At 38.5% G+C, this 16,643-nt stretch overlaps 1 gene segment (V, D, J or C); it reads right to left on the bottom strand.

The window, feature by feature from the left end:
* Positions 1 to 1,199: 1,199 nt before the first annotated feature.
* LOC116521920 lies at positions 1,200 to 10,937 on the bottom strand. The segment is given in 2 exon segments: positions 1,200 to 1,525; positions 10,895 to 10,937. Coding segments are annotated over 2 exon segments (369 nt in total).
* Positions 10,938 to 16,643: the final 5,706 nt, after the last annotated feature.

Below are 16,643 nucleotides of genomic sequence, written 5' to 3'. Positions count from 1 at the left end.
CCTTCTTTGTCCTTCTCCTGCTCCCTGGACTACAGTTTTAATGTTACTTAGAGAGCCAGTTTGATGTAGTGCTTACTGTGACCATTAAACTTTGAGATCCATTCCAACCACTGATACATGCATGCATGCATGCATGCATACATACATACATACATACATACATACATCATATATGTTTAAATATATAGGCTTTTCTGTTGTTTGACTTTACAATTATATTGTCTCCGCTCCATAAAGTTCCATTTCCCTTGTTATTAGTGGCTGGTCCAAGTAAAGTTTGTTTTATGTGTGCCAAGGGTGGACTCAGATGGAAACAACAAACACTTGAGGCTGCAAGACAAGTTATTCAAGTGGCTTGTGGGAAGGTATTTGGGCTTTAAAAACCAGTTGAGTGGCTTTGGTGCCCATCATACCTATTCTTCAACTCTGCACATTCATCGTCACCACTCCTGTCGTCGTCGTCATCATCATCATCATCATCATCATCATCATCATCATCTTCATCCCCCACACTAGACTATAGTCTTAGTGTTACTTAAGAAACCAGTTTGGTGTAATAGTTAATGTGTTGGCCAAAAGACTGTAAATTCTAATCTGGTTCTAGGCATGAAAAACCAGCTGTGTGACTTTGGATCAGTTGTAGTTATGGTCCGAAATGCATCTGTCAACTTGGACTCTCCTTCGTCATTATATTTTGTTTCTGTGTCCATAAAGGTGTAATGTCCCCCTCAGTCTATCAACTTACAACTTTTCTTTTCTTGGGAATTATGTTTGATAAAAGGAGTTGATGAAATAAACTGTGTGACTCAGTGACCTAGAACAAGAGCAAAGTTGACATACCTAGAACCAGGTAGAATAAAATGACCTTGGTTGTTTGTTAATATAAGCATTATACAAAGAGCTGGTTGCTTTATGAAAATTCATCTGCTTAATTTCTGTGCCTTCATAAGGGTTACATGTTGGGGGAGTCCGACTGAGAGAGAAAATTATTCTTTCAGATACTGTCCATATGCAAATCCAGTTCCTTCTCACTTTACTTATATCCTTGCTGACATAATAATAAATAAACAACTGTGGCAGATCTCAAAGAAATTGCTCATGATATATTTAAAGCTTTCCTGTTGTGGTTCCATTTTCATTGGGGTGAATCCAAATGGAACTTTCCTTTGGCCACATAAACTGTAGTTTTTAGCACAAGCTCAGATTAATTTTTCTCCACTGTGTTCCCTGCTGCAGTAATATTTGGCTGTGTCTTCAGCTTTCAGTCCTTTCATGTCCAGATAAACTTGGTTCCTGGAACTTTCTTTGGAGATTGTGACTCGATCTTGCAAAGAATTGGCTTTATACGTGGTGGTCTGATATATCCGCGCGATCCACTCCAGCCCTTTTCCATCTGCCTGGCGGAACCATTCCATGAAGTAGCTGTCGATATTGAAGCCAGAGCTTGTGCAAGTAAGTCGAAGCGAATCTCCAGGACTCTTCACTCCTCCTCCTGATTCAGTTATTGAAACTCCTGCCAGAACATCTGAAAAGAAAGACACAAGAAGGTACCTGAAGAGCTTGAGGAGGAATCTGAGTCCAACTCACAATATTATAGAATCTAAAGAAGAATACCTTTAAAAACAAAGAAGGTCAGGATAACATTCACCCATATAATCATTTTGTATTGAATTGTATGGAGGAGAAATATCTCTTTGTTGAACTCAAGAGTTCTGACAATCTCCGGGTCTTTGAGTCAGAAGGAGGGAGACATTTAAAGGTTGGGCTGTCTTTCAATTTGCATGTCCTTCTCTGTATAAAAGAGACCACTGTCCAGAAACAACTTCCAATCAAACCACTTCAAGTATCTATTTAGGTGTAAAATCACCCAAATTCAGATGATATGTGTTTTTATTTTCTAGTTTCTTTAATTTTTTAGTGCATTAAAGTAGTTTGCCACCCTAAGGAGAGGTGTGTGGAAGGAAGAGAAATAGAGGGAGAGGAGGGTGGAAGGGAGAGAAAGAGAAGGAGATAGGGCAGGAAGGGGAAGAGAGAGGGTAGGAGTAGGGGAAAGTAAGGGAAGAAGGGTTCAAATCAAACCACTTCAAGCATATATTTAGGCATAAAATCTGGATGGAGATTGTCTGGAAACTAAGCAAAAGCTACACAAGTTCGTATTTGCATCCCATGTGTAGGTGATGACCAGGCTGGGCCAGAGGGAGGGGTCAAATGCACCATAAATCACGAGTACCTGCACACCCACAAGAGATTTTTGTCCAGCCCGCTTTGGATGCCTCATACTTCCCACTTGACCGTTAGTAGCTCAGATTTCTTTTACAGAGCTTAAACTTTCAATACATATTTTAATTCATTTGAACTGCCTGAATTGCCAGATTTCCCTGGCACTTGACACCATGGAAAAAATGAAAGAAAGAAAGAAAGAAAGAAAGATAGAAAGAAAGAAAGAAAGAAAGAGGGAGGGAGGAGGGACGCAGAAAGAGGAAGGAAGGAAGGAAAGAAAGAAAGAAAGAAAGAAAGAAAGAAAGAAAGAAAGAAAGAAAGAAGGGAAGGAAGAAAGAGAGAGGGAGGCAAGAGTTCTGTCAATCTCCGGGTCTTTGAGTCAGAAGGAGGGAGACATTTAAAGGTTGGGCTGTCTTTCAATTTGCATGTCCATCTCTGTATAAAAAGAGACCACTGTCCAGAAACAACTACAAATCAAACCACTTCAAGCATATCTTTAGGCGTAAAATCTGGATGGAGATTGTATGGAAAGTAACCAAACGTTACACAAATTCAGATGGTATAACCGTGGGTTTATTTTCTGGTTTCTTTAAATTTTTTAATGCATTAAAGTAGTTTGCCAGGTATCTCCCTGCAAGGCCTTCGTATTTACATCCCATGTGTAGGAGATGACCAGGCTGGGCCAGAGGGAGTGGCACCATAAATCATGACTACCTGCACACCCACAGGAGATCTATGTCCAGCCCACTTTGAATGCCTCGATTTCTCACTTGACTATTAGTAGCTCAGATTTCTTTTACAGAGCTTAAACTTTAAATACATGTTTTCATTCATTTGAACTGCCTGAATTGCCTGATTTCCCTGACACTTGACACCATGGAAAGAAAGAAAGAAGAAAAGAAAGAAAGAAAGAAAGAAAGAAAGAAAGAGGAAGGCAGGGAGAGGAAAGAAGGAAGGATAGAAAGAAGGGAAGCAAGGAAGAAAGAAAGAAATTAAGAAAGAAAGAAAGAAATTAAGAAAGAAAGAAAGAAAGAAAGAAAGAAAGAAATATAGATTTTGGCATATTTTTCCTTCCATTGTTCTGCCAGATTTCAAAGCCAACCACAAAAATGATACATCATTTTTTCCCTTCCTGCATTGGACTCTGCCCAGACTACTCCAATGCATAAATTATTACTAATTTTAGCTTCAAGAAATATAAATACTATTAACATGGCTCTGATTTGCACTTCCGCTTCTTCTTAGGTTATCAATTTTCTCCTATTCCCCCTCCTCCTCCCTAGACCACAGTCTTAGCAATACTTAGAGACCTCGTTTTGTGAAGTAGTTAATGTAGTAGCCAGAAGAGTATGAATTCTATGAAAAATTAGCTGGATGACTTTGGACCAGTTGTAGTTATGGTCCCCACCACATCCATCAACTTGAACTCTCTCTGTCCATCGCATTTTGTTTCTCTCTCCAAATTCTGATGGTATAACAGTGTTTATTTTCTGCTTTCTTTAATTTTTTTAATGCATTAAAGGAGTTTGCCACCCATCTCCCTGCAAGGGCTTCGTATTTACATCCCATGTGTAGGAGATGACCAAGCTGGGCCAGAGGGAGGGATCAAATACACCATAAATCATGAGTACCTGCACACCCATCAGAGATCTATTTCTAGCCCACTTTGAATGCCTCCTACTTTCCACTTGACCATTAGTAACTCAAATTTCTTTTACAGAGCTTAAACTTTCAAACTTTTTACAGAGCTTAAAAATATTTTTATTCATTTGAACTGCCTGAATTGCCGGAATTGCCTGATTTCCCTGGCACTTGATACCATGGAAAGAAAGAAAGAAAGAAAGAAAGGAAGGAAGGAAGGAAGGAAGGAAGGAAGGAAGGAAGAAAGATGGAAAGAGGGAGGAGGGGGGCAGGGAGAGGAAGGAAGGAAGGAAGGAAAGAAAGAGAGAGGGAGGGAAGTAGGAAGGAAGGAAGGAGAGAAAAATATTGAAAGAAAATAAAGAAATATAGATTTTGGCAGTTGCCTCCTCCCGTTGTTCTGCCAGATTTCAAAACCAACCAAAAAAATGATACATCATTTTTTCCCTTCTTGCATTGGACTCTGTCCAGACTCCAACACATAAATTATTACTAATTTTAGCTCCAAAAGATAGAAATATTGCTAACATGGCTCAGATTTGCACTTCGACTTTTTCTTTGGTTATCATTTTTCCCCGATTCCCCTCCTCCTCCCTAGACCACAGTCTTAGCATTACTTAGAGACTTCGTTTTGTGAAGTAGTTAATGTAGTGGCCAGAAGAGTATGAATTCTACTCTGGTTTTAGGCATGAAAAATTAGCTGGGTGACTTTGGACCATTTGTAGTTATGGTCCCCACCACATCTATCAACTTGAACTCTCCCTGTCCATTGCATTTTATTTCTCTCTCCATCAAGGTATAATGCCCTTTTTGTACATTTCTTGAGAATTATATTTAGTAGAGAGAGTTGATGAAATAAATAATGCGACTTAAGCTCAGTGACCTAGAACAAGACCATAGTTGAGATACCTAGAATCCAACGGAATAAAATGAGCTTGATTATTTGTTAGTATAAACAATGTGGAAAGAGCTACTTGCTTTATGAAAATTCATCTGCAAACTTAATTTCTGATCTCTCCTAGGTGTTCTCTGTTGGGAGAGTTGGGCTGAGAAAGTAAATAATTCTTTCAGATACTGTTCATATGCAAATCCAGTTCCTTCTCACTCTATTTACCTCCTTGCAGACATAATAATAAATAACAGCTGTGGCAGATCCCAAAGGAATTGCTCATGATATATTTAAAGCTTTCCATTGTGGTTGTGGTTTTATTGGAGTGAATCCAAATGAAACTTTCCTTGGGCCACATAAACTGTAGGTTTTAGCACAAGCTCAGATTCATTTTTCTCCACTGTGTTCCCTGCTGCAGTAATATTTGGCTGTGTATTCAGCTTTCAGTCCGTTCATGTCTACATAAACTTGGCTCCTGGAACTATCTTTGGAGATTGTGACTCGACCTTTAAAAGAATTGGCATAATATGTGGTGCCTTTATTTATATCTGCGATCCACTCCAGCCCTTTTTCATCTGCCTGGCGGACCCAATGCATCCAGTAGCTATCGATACTGAAGCCAGAGCTTGTCTAAGTAAGTTGAAGTGAATTTCCAGGACTCTTCACTCCTCCTCCTGATTCAGTTATTGAAACATCTGCCAGAACATCTGACAAGAAAGACACAAGAAGATATCTGAAGAACTTGTGGAGAAATCTGAGTCCAACTCACAATATTATGGAACCCAAAGAAGAATACCATACCTTTAAAAATGGAGAGGGTCAGGATGACATTCACCCATATAATCATTTTTTATTGAATGGTATGGAGGAGAAATATATGTTTGGTGAACTCAAGAGTTCTGTCAATCTCCGGGTCTTTGAGTCAGAAGGAGGGAGACATTTAAAGGTTGGGCTGTCTTTCAATTTGCATGTCCTTCTCTGTATAAAAAGAGACCACTTTCCAGAAACAACTTCAAATCAAACCACTTCAAGCATATATTTAGGCGTAAAATCTGGATAAAGATTGTATGGAAACTAACCAAAAGCCTCCCAAATTCAGATGATATAACAATTTGTTTATTTTCTGGTTTCTTTATTTCTTTAATGCATTAAAGGAGTTTGCCACCCATCTCTCAAATGCCACCCATTTGCAAGGCCTTCGTATATACAGAACATCCCATGTGTAGGAGATGACCAGGCTGAGCCAGAGGGGGGGGGTGCCAAATGCACCATAAATCATGAGTACCTGCACACCCACAAGAGATCTATGTCCAGTCCACTTTGAATGCCTCGTACTTCCCACTTGACCGTTAGTAGCTCAGATTTTTTTTTTTATAGAGCTTAAACTTTCACTATATGTTTTTATTCATTTGAACTGCCTGAATTGCCTGATTTCCCTGGCAATTAACACCATGGAAAGAAAGAAAGAAAGAAAGAAAGAAAGAAAGAAAGAAAGAAAGAAAGAGTGAGGGAGGAGGGAGGCAGAAAGAGGAAGGAAGGAGGAAAGAAAGAAGGGAAGGAAGAAACGAAGAAAGAAGGAAAGAAAGAAAGAAAGAAAGAATGAAAGAAAGAGGGAGGAAGGAAGGAAGGAAGGAAGGAAGGAGAGAAAAAAGAAAGAAAGGAAAGAAATATAGATGTTGGCAGTTGTTTCCTCCTGTTTTTCTGCCAGATTTCAAAACCAACCACAAAAATGATACATCATTTTTTCCCTTCTTGCATTGGACTCAGTCCAGACTACTCCAACTCATAAGTTATTACTTTTTTTAGCTCCCAAATATAGAAATACTGTTAACCTGGCTCAGATTTGCACTTCCGCTTCTTCTTTGGTTATCATTTTTGCCGACTCCCCCTCCTCCTCCCTAGACCACAGTCTTAGCATTACTTAGAGACCTCGTTTTGTGAAGTAGTTAATGTAGTGGCCAGAAGAGTATGAATTCTACTCTGGTTTTAGGCATGAAAAATTAGCTGGTTTACGTTGGACCAGTTGTAGTTATGGTCCCCACCACATCTATCAACTTGAACTCTCCCTGTCCATTGCATTTTCTTTCACTCTCCATCGAGGTGGAATGCCCTTTATGTACATTTCTTGAGAATTATATTTAGTAGAGAGAGTTGATGAAATAAATCATGTGACTTAAGCTCAATGACCTAGAACAAGAGCAAAGTTGAGATACCTAGAACCCAGAAGAATAAAATAACCTTGATTATTGTTATATGTATGTATGTATGTATGTATGTATGTATGTATGTATGTATGTATGTATACGAAGCCAGGGTGAAAGGTATCTATTAGATTTTTTTACAACCCCTGGTAAGCCCCAATTATGGGAGGAAGCTAACTGCTTCCATCATCTGTCTATCGGCTCGTCACAAGAGTCCATCACGACAGAAACCCAATATTTTTTACTGTTGCCTTTGTTATATTTGTGTTTTTTATTTGTGCTGATAAATAAATAAAGGGGGACTAGTATAGATCTATTTCAAGCTATTTAGCTCTCATCAGCTAGCCATACCCTTACTGGGATTTGAACCTGGGCTATATTACATCCTAGGCAAGCTTCTTAGCCATTAGGCCACAGGCTCTTATCCGTTATCAGCGAAGCCAGGGTGAAAGGTATCTATTAGATTTTTTTACAACCCCTGGTAAGCCCCAATTATGGGAGGAAGCTAACTGCTTCCATCATCTGTCTATCGGCTCGTCACAAGAGTCCATCACGACAGAAACCCAATATTTTTTACTGTTGCCTTTGTTATATTTGTGTTTTTTATTTGTGCTGATAAATAAATAAAGGGGGACTAGTATAGATCTATTTCAAGCTATTTAGCTCTCATCAGCTAGCCATACCCTTACTGGGATTTGAACCTGGGCTATATTACATCCTAGGCAAGCTTCTTAGCCATTAGGTTCAAATCCCAGTAAGGGTATGGCTAGCTGATGAGAGCTAAATAGCTTGAAATAGATCTATACTAGTCTCCCTTTATTTATTTATCAGCATAAATATAACAAATGTAACAAAAAAGGCAACAGTAAAAAATATTGGGTTTCTGTCTGGATGGTCTCTTGTGACGAGCCTAATGACAGAGAGTGGAAGTGTGACCTTCCTCCCATACTTGGGCATACCAGGGGTTGTGACTTTAAGTATATACCTCCCACCCTGGCTGGCTGATAAAGGAGTCGTTCTCTGTAGCTCAAATGGTTAACTCCCTGCCTGGGAGGCAATAGAGCACAGGTTCGATTCCCAAAAACTTGGTATGGCTAGCTGATGAGAGCTAAATAGCTTGAAATAGATCTATACTAGTCTCCCTTTATTTATTTATCAGCATAAATATAACAAATGTAACAAAAAAGGCAACAGTAAAAAATATTGGGTTTCTGTCTGGATGGTCTCTTGTGACGAGCCTAATGACAGAGAGTGGAAGTGTGACCTTCCTCCCATACTTGGGCATACCAGGGGTTGTGACTTTAAGTATATACCTCCCACCCTGGCTGGCTGATAAAGGAGTCGTTCTCTGTAGCTCAAATGGTTAACTCCCTGCCTGGGAGGCAATAGAGCACAGGTTCGATTCCCAAAAACTTGGGTATGGCTAGCTGATGAGAGCTAAATAGCTTGAAATAGATCTATACTAGTCTCCCTTTATTTATTTATCAGCATAAATATAACATATATATATATATATATATATATATATATATATATATATATATATATATATATATATATATATATATATATATACATACACACACACACACACACACACACACACACACACACATACATACATACATACATACATACAATTTGGCTTTCAGGACAAGGACCAGGAATTGGATAAAATCTTAATAGGACCAGACGAGAAATTAATCTCGAAAATATATAACTGCTTGCTGATCCAAAAAATGGAAGCAGAAAGAGTGAAAGAAGTCATGGTAACCTGGGCCCAGAATATTGGCCACACAATTGACCTGGATGACTGGGAAAGGGTATGGGAGTGGAACCTGAAATTAACAAAGTCGACGGCCTATAAAGAAAATATATACAAAATGTTCTACCGCTGGCATCTCCCTCCGACAAGACTGGCAAAAATTTCCTCAAAATTATCGGCCAAATGCTGGAAATGCAAAACAACACTGGGCACGTACTACCACATGTGGTGGACGTGTCCAGTGGCTAAGACATATTGGAAGCAAACACTAAGATGGCTGAATGAAATCATGTCAATTAAATTAAGTCTTAAGCCGGAAATGTTTCTATTAGGGATAACAGATCAAAAAATAGGTAAAACCAATCAATACCTTCTCGTCCACATCTTGACGGCGGCAAGGATCGCTTACACGCAGTGCTGGAAGAGTGAAAATGCCCCCACTAGCACAATGCTGATGAATAAAATCTTAGAATTAGTGGAAATGAACAGATTGACAATGCAGATTAACGAAAAAGAAGACACAGACTTTTACAAAGTCTGGGAGAAATTATATAAATGGCTTGATGAGACAGTGAGGATTCAGATATAAAAGGAGATAGCTGACTAACTTAAAATGATCTAAGCAACAACTCAAATAAACAATACACAAAGACAGAGGGACAAATGAGAGTAGAAATGTATTAGAGGTGAGAATTCACCGTCGAGTAATACCATTAGACCACAAAGTTGGAAAAACTTGAAAAGGTGATAGGAAATCCGTTATAACTACCTGCATGGAATTAGCAACCTAGTCTTATACTAGGTAAGGTGAGATGAGCTATGGGAGATGAAAATATGTAAAGAGCTTTATCTATTTTTGCATCTTGTATTTTGTAAATCTTGCCTTTTTTAATATAACTTTCAAATAAGAAAAAAAAGAAAACCAGGTCATCCCCTGAAGAGGAGAATATGTAAACACAACAACGGATAGAGTGGATGGAGGGAGGAGTAGAAGGAAAGATAGGAAGGAGAGGAGAAAGGAGAGGAATAGGAGAAAGGGAAAGGCAGAGGAAGAATGGGAGGGAATGTAAAAGTAAGAAAGAGGGGAGGAATGGGAAGAAGAGGGGAAGGGTAAAGGGGAGGAAGGGGAAAGAGAGAAGGGAAAGGAGAGGAGGAAGGAAGGAAGGAAGGAAGGAAGGAAGGAAGGAGAGAAGAAAGAGAAGAAAGGGGGTAGGAAGGAGGGAGGGAAGGAGGGAGAGAAGCAAGGAGGGAAGGAAGGAGGGAAGGAAGGAGAGAAGGAGAAGAAAGGAGAGAAGGAAGGAGGGAAGGAAGGAGAGAAGGAGAGAAGAAAGGAGGGAAGGAAGGAGGGAATGTAGGAGAGAAGGAAGGGGGAAGGAAGGAAGAAAGGAAGGGGGAAAGGAAGGAGAGAAGGAGAGAAGAAAGGAGGGAAGGAAGGAAGGAGGGAAAGAAGGAGGGAAGGAGAGAAGGAGGGAAGGGGGAAGGAGGGAGGGAAGGAAGGAGGGAAGGAAGGAGAGTAGGAGAGAAGAAACGAGGGAAGGAAAGAGGGAGGGAGGGAAGAAGAAGTAGGACCGTTGTAAGATAAGATGGATCTATGGGATGGTAAGAAAGCAATCTTCAAGTATATTGTCAACTGTAGGGAAAAAATTGTTATAAATACATATTATTAATAACAGTTATGAGATCATATAATTGTGAATGTATATATGAAATTGATAAAATAAAAATTAAAAAAAAAAGAAATAAATCATGTGACTTAAGCTCAGTGACCTAGAACAAGAGCAAAGTTAAGATACCTACAACCCAGCAGAATAAAATTAGCTTGATTATTTGTTATATATAAACCTTGTACAAAGAGCTACTTCATTTATGATAAATTCATCTGCAAACTTAATTTCTCATCTGTCCTAGGTGTACTGTGTTGGGAGAATTGGGCTGAGAAAGTAAATACTGATGCTGTCCAAATGCAAATCCAGTTCCTTCTCACTCTATTTACCTCCTTGCTGACATAATAATAAATAATAGCTGTGGCAGGTCCCAAAGGAATTTCTCATTATATATTTAAAGCTTTCTGTTGTGGTTTTGGTTTCATTGGAGTGAATCCAAATGAAATTTTCCTTTGGCCACATAAATGGTAGGTTTTAGCACAAGCTCAGATTCATTTTTCTCCATTGTGTTACCTACTGCAGTAGTACTTGGCTGTGTCTTCAGCTTTAAGTCCATTCATGTCTAGATAAACTTGGTTCCTGGAACTATCTTTGGAGATTGTGACTCAACCTTTGAAAGAATTGGCATAAAACGTGCTGCTTTGATGTATCCGCGCGATCCACTCCAGCCCTTTTCCAACTGCCTGGCGGACCCATTCCATATAGTAGCTGTCGATATTGAAGCCAGAGCTTGTGCAAGTAAGTCGAAGCGAATCTCCAGGACTCTTCACCTCTCATCCTGATTCAGTTATTGAAACATCTGCCAGAACATCTGGAAAGGAAGACACAAGAAGGTAACTGAAGAGCTTCTGGAGGAATCTGAGTCTAACTCACAATATTATGGAACCCAAAGAAGAATACCTTTAAAAACAAAAAGGGTCAGGATGACATTCACCCATATAATCATTTTTCATGAATGGTATAAAGGAGAAATATATGTTTGGTGAACTCAAGAGTTCTGTCAGTCTCCGGGTGTTTGAGTAAGAAGGAGGGAAACATTTAAAGGTTGGGCTGTCTTTCAATTTGCATGTCCTTCTCTGTATAAAAAGAGACCACTGTCCAGAAACAACTTCAAATCAAACCACTTCATGCATATATTTAGGCGTAAAATCTGGATGGAGATTGTCTGGAAACTAAGCAAAAGCTACACGAATTCAGATGGTATAACCGTGTGTTTATTTTCTGTTTATTTTCTGGTTTCTTTAAATTTTTTAATGCATTAAAGTAGTTTGCCAGGCATCTCCCTGCAAGGCCTTCATATTTACATCCCATGTGTAGGAGATGACCAGGCTGTGCCAGAGGGAGGGGTCAAATGCACCATAAATCCTGAGTACCTGCACACCCACAGGAGATTTATGTCCAGCCCACTTTGAATGCCTCGTACTTCCCACTTGACCATTAGTAGCTCAGATTTTTTTTACAAAGCTTAAACTTTCAATATATGTTTTTATTCATTGGAACGGCCTGAATTGCCTGATTTCCCTGGCACTTGACATCATGGAAAGAAAGAAAGAAAGAAAGAAAGAAAGAAAGAAAGAAAGAAAGAAAGAAAGAAAGAAAGAAAGAAAGAAAGAAAGAGGAAGGTAGGGAGAGGAAGGAAGGAATGAAAGAAAGAAGGGAAGGAAGGAAGAAAGAAATTAAGAAAGAAAGAAAGAAATTAAGAAAGAAAGAGAGAGAGAGAGAAAGAAGGAGGAGGGAGGCAGGGAGAGGAAGGAAGGAAGAAAAGAAAGAAGGGAAGGAAGAATGGAAGAAAGAAAGAAAAAAGAAAGAAAGAAAGAAAGAGGAAGGTAGGGAGAGGAAGGAAGGAAAGAAAGAAGGGAAGGAAGGAAGAAAGAAAGAAAGAAAGAAAGAAAGAAAGAGGAAGGTAGGGAGAGGAAGGAAGGAAGGAAAGAAAGAAGGGAAGGAAAGAAGAAAGAAAGAAATTAAGAAAGAAAGAAAGAAAAAAGAAAGAAAGAAAGAAAGAGGAAGGTAGGGAGAGGAAGGAAGGAAGGAAAGAAAGAAGGGAAGGAAGGAAGAAAGAAAGAAATTAAGAAATTAAGAAAGAAAGAAAGAAAGAAAGAAAGAAAGAAGGAGGAGGGAGGCAGGGAGAGGAAGGAAGGAAGAAAAGAAAGAAGGAAAGGAAGAATGGAAGAAAGAAAGAAAAGAAAGAAAGAAAGAAAGAGGAAGATAGGGAGAGGAAGGAAGGAAGGAAAGAAAGAAGTGAAGGAAGGAAGAAAGAAAGAAATTAAGAAGGAAAGAAAGAAAGAAAGAAAGAAAGAAAGAAAGAAGGAGGAGGGAGGCAGGGAGAGGAAGGAAGGAAGAAAAGAAAGAAGGGAAGGAAGAAGGGAAGAAAGAAGGAAAGAAAGAAAGAAAGAAAGAAAGAAAGAAAGGGGATGGAGGAAGAGGAAGGAGGGAAAGAAGGAGAGAAAAAAAGAAAGAAAAGAAAGAAATATAGATTTTGGCATTTTCTTCCTTCCATTGTTCTCCCAGATTTCAAAACCAACCACAAAAATGATAAATCATTTTTTCCCTTCTTGCATTGGACTCAGTCCAGACTACTCCAACGCATAAATTATTACTAATTTTAGCTTCAAAAGATAGAAATACTGTTAACATGGCTCAGATTTGAACTTCCGCTTCTTCTTTGGTTATAATTTTTGCCCGATTCCCCTCCTCCTCCCTAGACCACAGTCTTAGCATTACTTAGAGACCTTGTTTTGTGAAGTAGTTAATGTAGTAGCCAGAAGAGTATGGATTCTATGAAAAATTAGCTGGGTGACTTTGGACCAGTTGTAGTTATGGTCCCCACCACATCTATCAACTTGAACTCTCGCTGTCCATTGCATTTTGTTTCTCTCTCCATCGAGGTGTAATGAACTTTCTGTACATTTTTTAAGAATTATATTTATTAGAGAGAGTTGATGAAATAAATTATGTCACTTAAGCTCACTGACCTAGAACAAGAGCAAAGTTGAGATACCTAGAACCCAGCAGAATAAAATGAGATTAGTTATTTGTTATATGTAAACATTGTACAAAGAGCCCACTGGCTTTATGAAAATTCATCTGCAAACTTAATTTCTCATCTCTCCTAGGTGTTCTGTGTTGGGAGAGTTCGGCTGAGAAAGTAAATTCCTATACTGTCCATATGCAAATCCAGTTCCTTCTCACTCTATTTACCTCCTTGCAGACATAATAATAAATAACAGCTGTGGCAGATCCCAAAGGAATTGCTCATGATACATTTAAAGCTTTCCGTTGTGGTTCTCGTTTCATTGGAGTGAATCCAAATGAAACTTTCCTTGGGCCACATAAACTGTAGGTTTTAGCACAAGCTCAGATTCATTTTTCTCCACTGTGTTCCCTGCTGCAGTAATATTTGGCTGTGTCTTCAGCTTTCAGTCCGTTCATGTCTACATAAACTTGGCTCCTGGAACTATCTTTGGAGATTGTGACTCGACCTTTAAAAGAATTGGCATAATATGTGGTGCCTTTATTTATATCTGCGATCCACTCCAGCCCTTTTCCATCTGCCTGGCGGACCCAATGCATCCAATAGCTATCGATGTTGAAGCCAGAGCTTGTGCAAGTAAGTCGAAGAGAATTTCCAGGACTCTTCACTCCTCCTCCTGATTCAGTTATTGAAACTTCTGCCAGAACATCTGAAAAGAAAGAACAATAAAGTATCAGAAGAGCTTGTGGAGAAATCTGAGTCCAACTCACAATTTTATAGAATCCAAAGAAGAATACCTTTTAAAATGGAGAGGGTCAAGATGACATTCACCCATTTAATCATTTTTATTGAATGGTATGGAGGAGATATATCAATTCGGTGAACTCAAGAGTTCTAGTAATCTCTGGGTCTTTGAGTAAGAAGGAGAGAAACATTTAAAGGTTGGGCTGTCTTTCAATTTGCATGTCCTTCTCTGTATAAAAAGAGACCATGTCCAGAAACAACTTCAAATCAAGGTTCCTTAAACATCCTCAGGCAATATATTTAGTCTGAGTCTTAAATGAAGGTTTATGAGAACTAGTACAGTTTGATAGCTTGTTAGTAACCTTGAGTATCACTAAGTTTGGTATCTTTTTATTCTTGATTAATGTATTTTATTCTCCTTAGGTACACTGAAAGCATATACACCAAAGACAAATTCCTTGTGTGTTCAATCACACTTGGCTAATAAAGAATTCTATTCTATTCTATTCTAAATTCAAAAATTCTTTTCGGTACCCATATATGTTTCCCATGGAAAGAAAGTAGGGATGGAAGGAAGGCGGGAGGAAGGGAGAGGATGAAGGAAGGAAAAAGACAGCCACTTCCTTTCATAGTTCTGCCTGATTTCAGATGCAACGACTTCAATGATTCATCATTTTTTTCCTCCTTACCTTGACCTCAAATCAGACTGCTTCAACACATAAATTATTATTAATTTTAGTTTGAAAAGATGGGAATACTGTCAACATGATGCAGATTGCCTCTTCTTCTTTGGTTAACAGGGTTTCCCTTTTTTTGCACTTTGGCCGAAGTGTGGCTTGCTTTTTGCTGATTATCTTGGTCAGTTTCATTGAAAAAATCGGGACAGTCTAAAACATGTCTAGTAAAACATATTTTAGACTTTCTTTGTAGATGGAAAGTAGTTTGTTCATATTTCCAGAGAGGAATATTTAATGAAGCCCTCCTAATTTTATTTCAAGGTTCAAAGAGAAAAGACTTATTTGAGTTGTCTTCAGCTTCTGATAGCTACATGGATAGAGAGATAGAGAGAAATAGAGATAGATAGATAGATAGATAGATAGATAGATAGATAGATAGATAGATAGATAGATAGATAGATAGATAGATAGATAGATATAGATGATAGAGAGTTGGATGGATGGATGGATGGATGGATGGATGGATGGATGGATGGATGGATGGATGGATAGATAGATAGATAGATAGATAGATAGATAGATAGATAGATAGAGAAATTGAGATAGATAGATAGATAGATAGATAGATAGATATAGATAAATAGATAGAGAAAGAATAGATATAGAGAAATTGATAGATAGATTTAGAGCGATAGAGATAGAAATAGATGATTGATAGATAGATAGATAGATAGATAGATAGATAGATAGATATAGAGAAATTGAGATAGATAGATAGATAGATAGATATAGATAAATAGATAGAGAAAGAATAGATATAGAGAAATTGATAGATAGATTTAGAGCGATAGAGATAGAAATAGATGATAGATAGATAGATAGATAGATAGATAGATAGATAGATAGATAGATAGATAGATGGATGGATGGATGGATGGATGGATGGATGGATGGATGGATGGATGGATAGATAGATATAGAGACAGAGACAGAGACAGAGTCAGAGACAGAGATAGAGATAGAGATAGAGAAATAGATAGAGAGATAGATATAGAGAAATAGAGATAGATAGATAGATAGATAGATAGATAGATAGATAGATAGATAGATAGATAGATAGATAGATAGAGGTTTTTGGTAAATGTATGGAAATGGATTGTCATCAACATCATTATCAATCAATCAATCAATCAATCAATCAATCCACACTAGACTACAGTTTTAGCATTACATGGAGACCCAGTTTGGTGTAATAGTCAACGTGATGACCAGAGGACCATGAAGTCCACTCTTAGGCATAGAGAACCAGCTGGGTGACTTTGACTAGTTGCAGTTATGGTCTCCAACACATCTCTCAACTTGAACTTTACCCGTTCAATGCATTTCGGTTCTATGCCCATAAAAGTGATATATTCTCCATGAATTATTAAGTTATGAATTTTTCCCCACCATCAGTATGTTTATTAGAGCATTTTGTGCAGTATAATATGGGACAACCGCTGGGACCTAGAACAAGAGAAAAGATGAGATACTTAGAATCTAGTAGGATAAAATAAACGGTTATTTGTTAATATAAGTCTTCAGAGAACCAGTTGCCTTTACAACTTCACTTGGTGCAGTCCACAAAATTTTGACAGAGTGAAAGGAAATATAGTTGCATTCTGTTGGGAAGATTAGAAGCCTGCCACTTCATACTGTCTCTGTGTTTCTATAATTATCTGGGGAGTATTTGTGCTGGAGGAAATCACTGTGACCCAGACCCACAGTGTTTCACTGCAGAACAAAAAGGAACAGCTGGGAAGCTTCCTGGGTGGAGCCTGCTGTTGGTGGCAGCAAAAAACCAGCTGCCTCCGAATTCCTGGCTACGTACCTGT

The sequence above is a fragment of the Thamnophis elegans genome, chromosome Z, assembly GCF_009769535.1.
Source record: "Thamnophis elegans isolate rThaEle1 chromosome Z, rThaEle1.pri, whole genome shotgun sequence".
NCBI lineage: Eukaryota > Metazoa > Chordata > Lepidosauria > Squamata > Colubridae > Thamnophis > Thamnophis elegans.
This window is presented reverse-complemented; position numbering and strand designations above follow the sequence as displayed.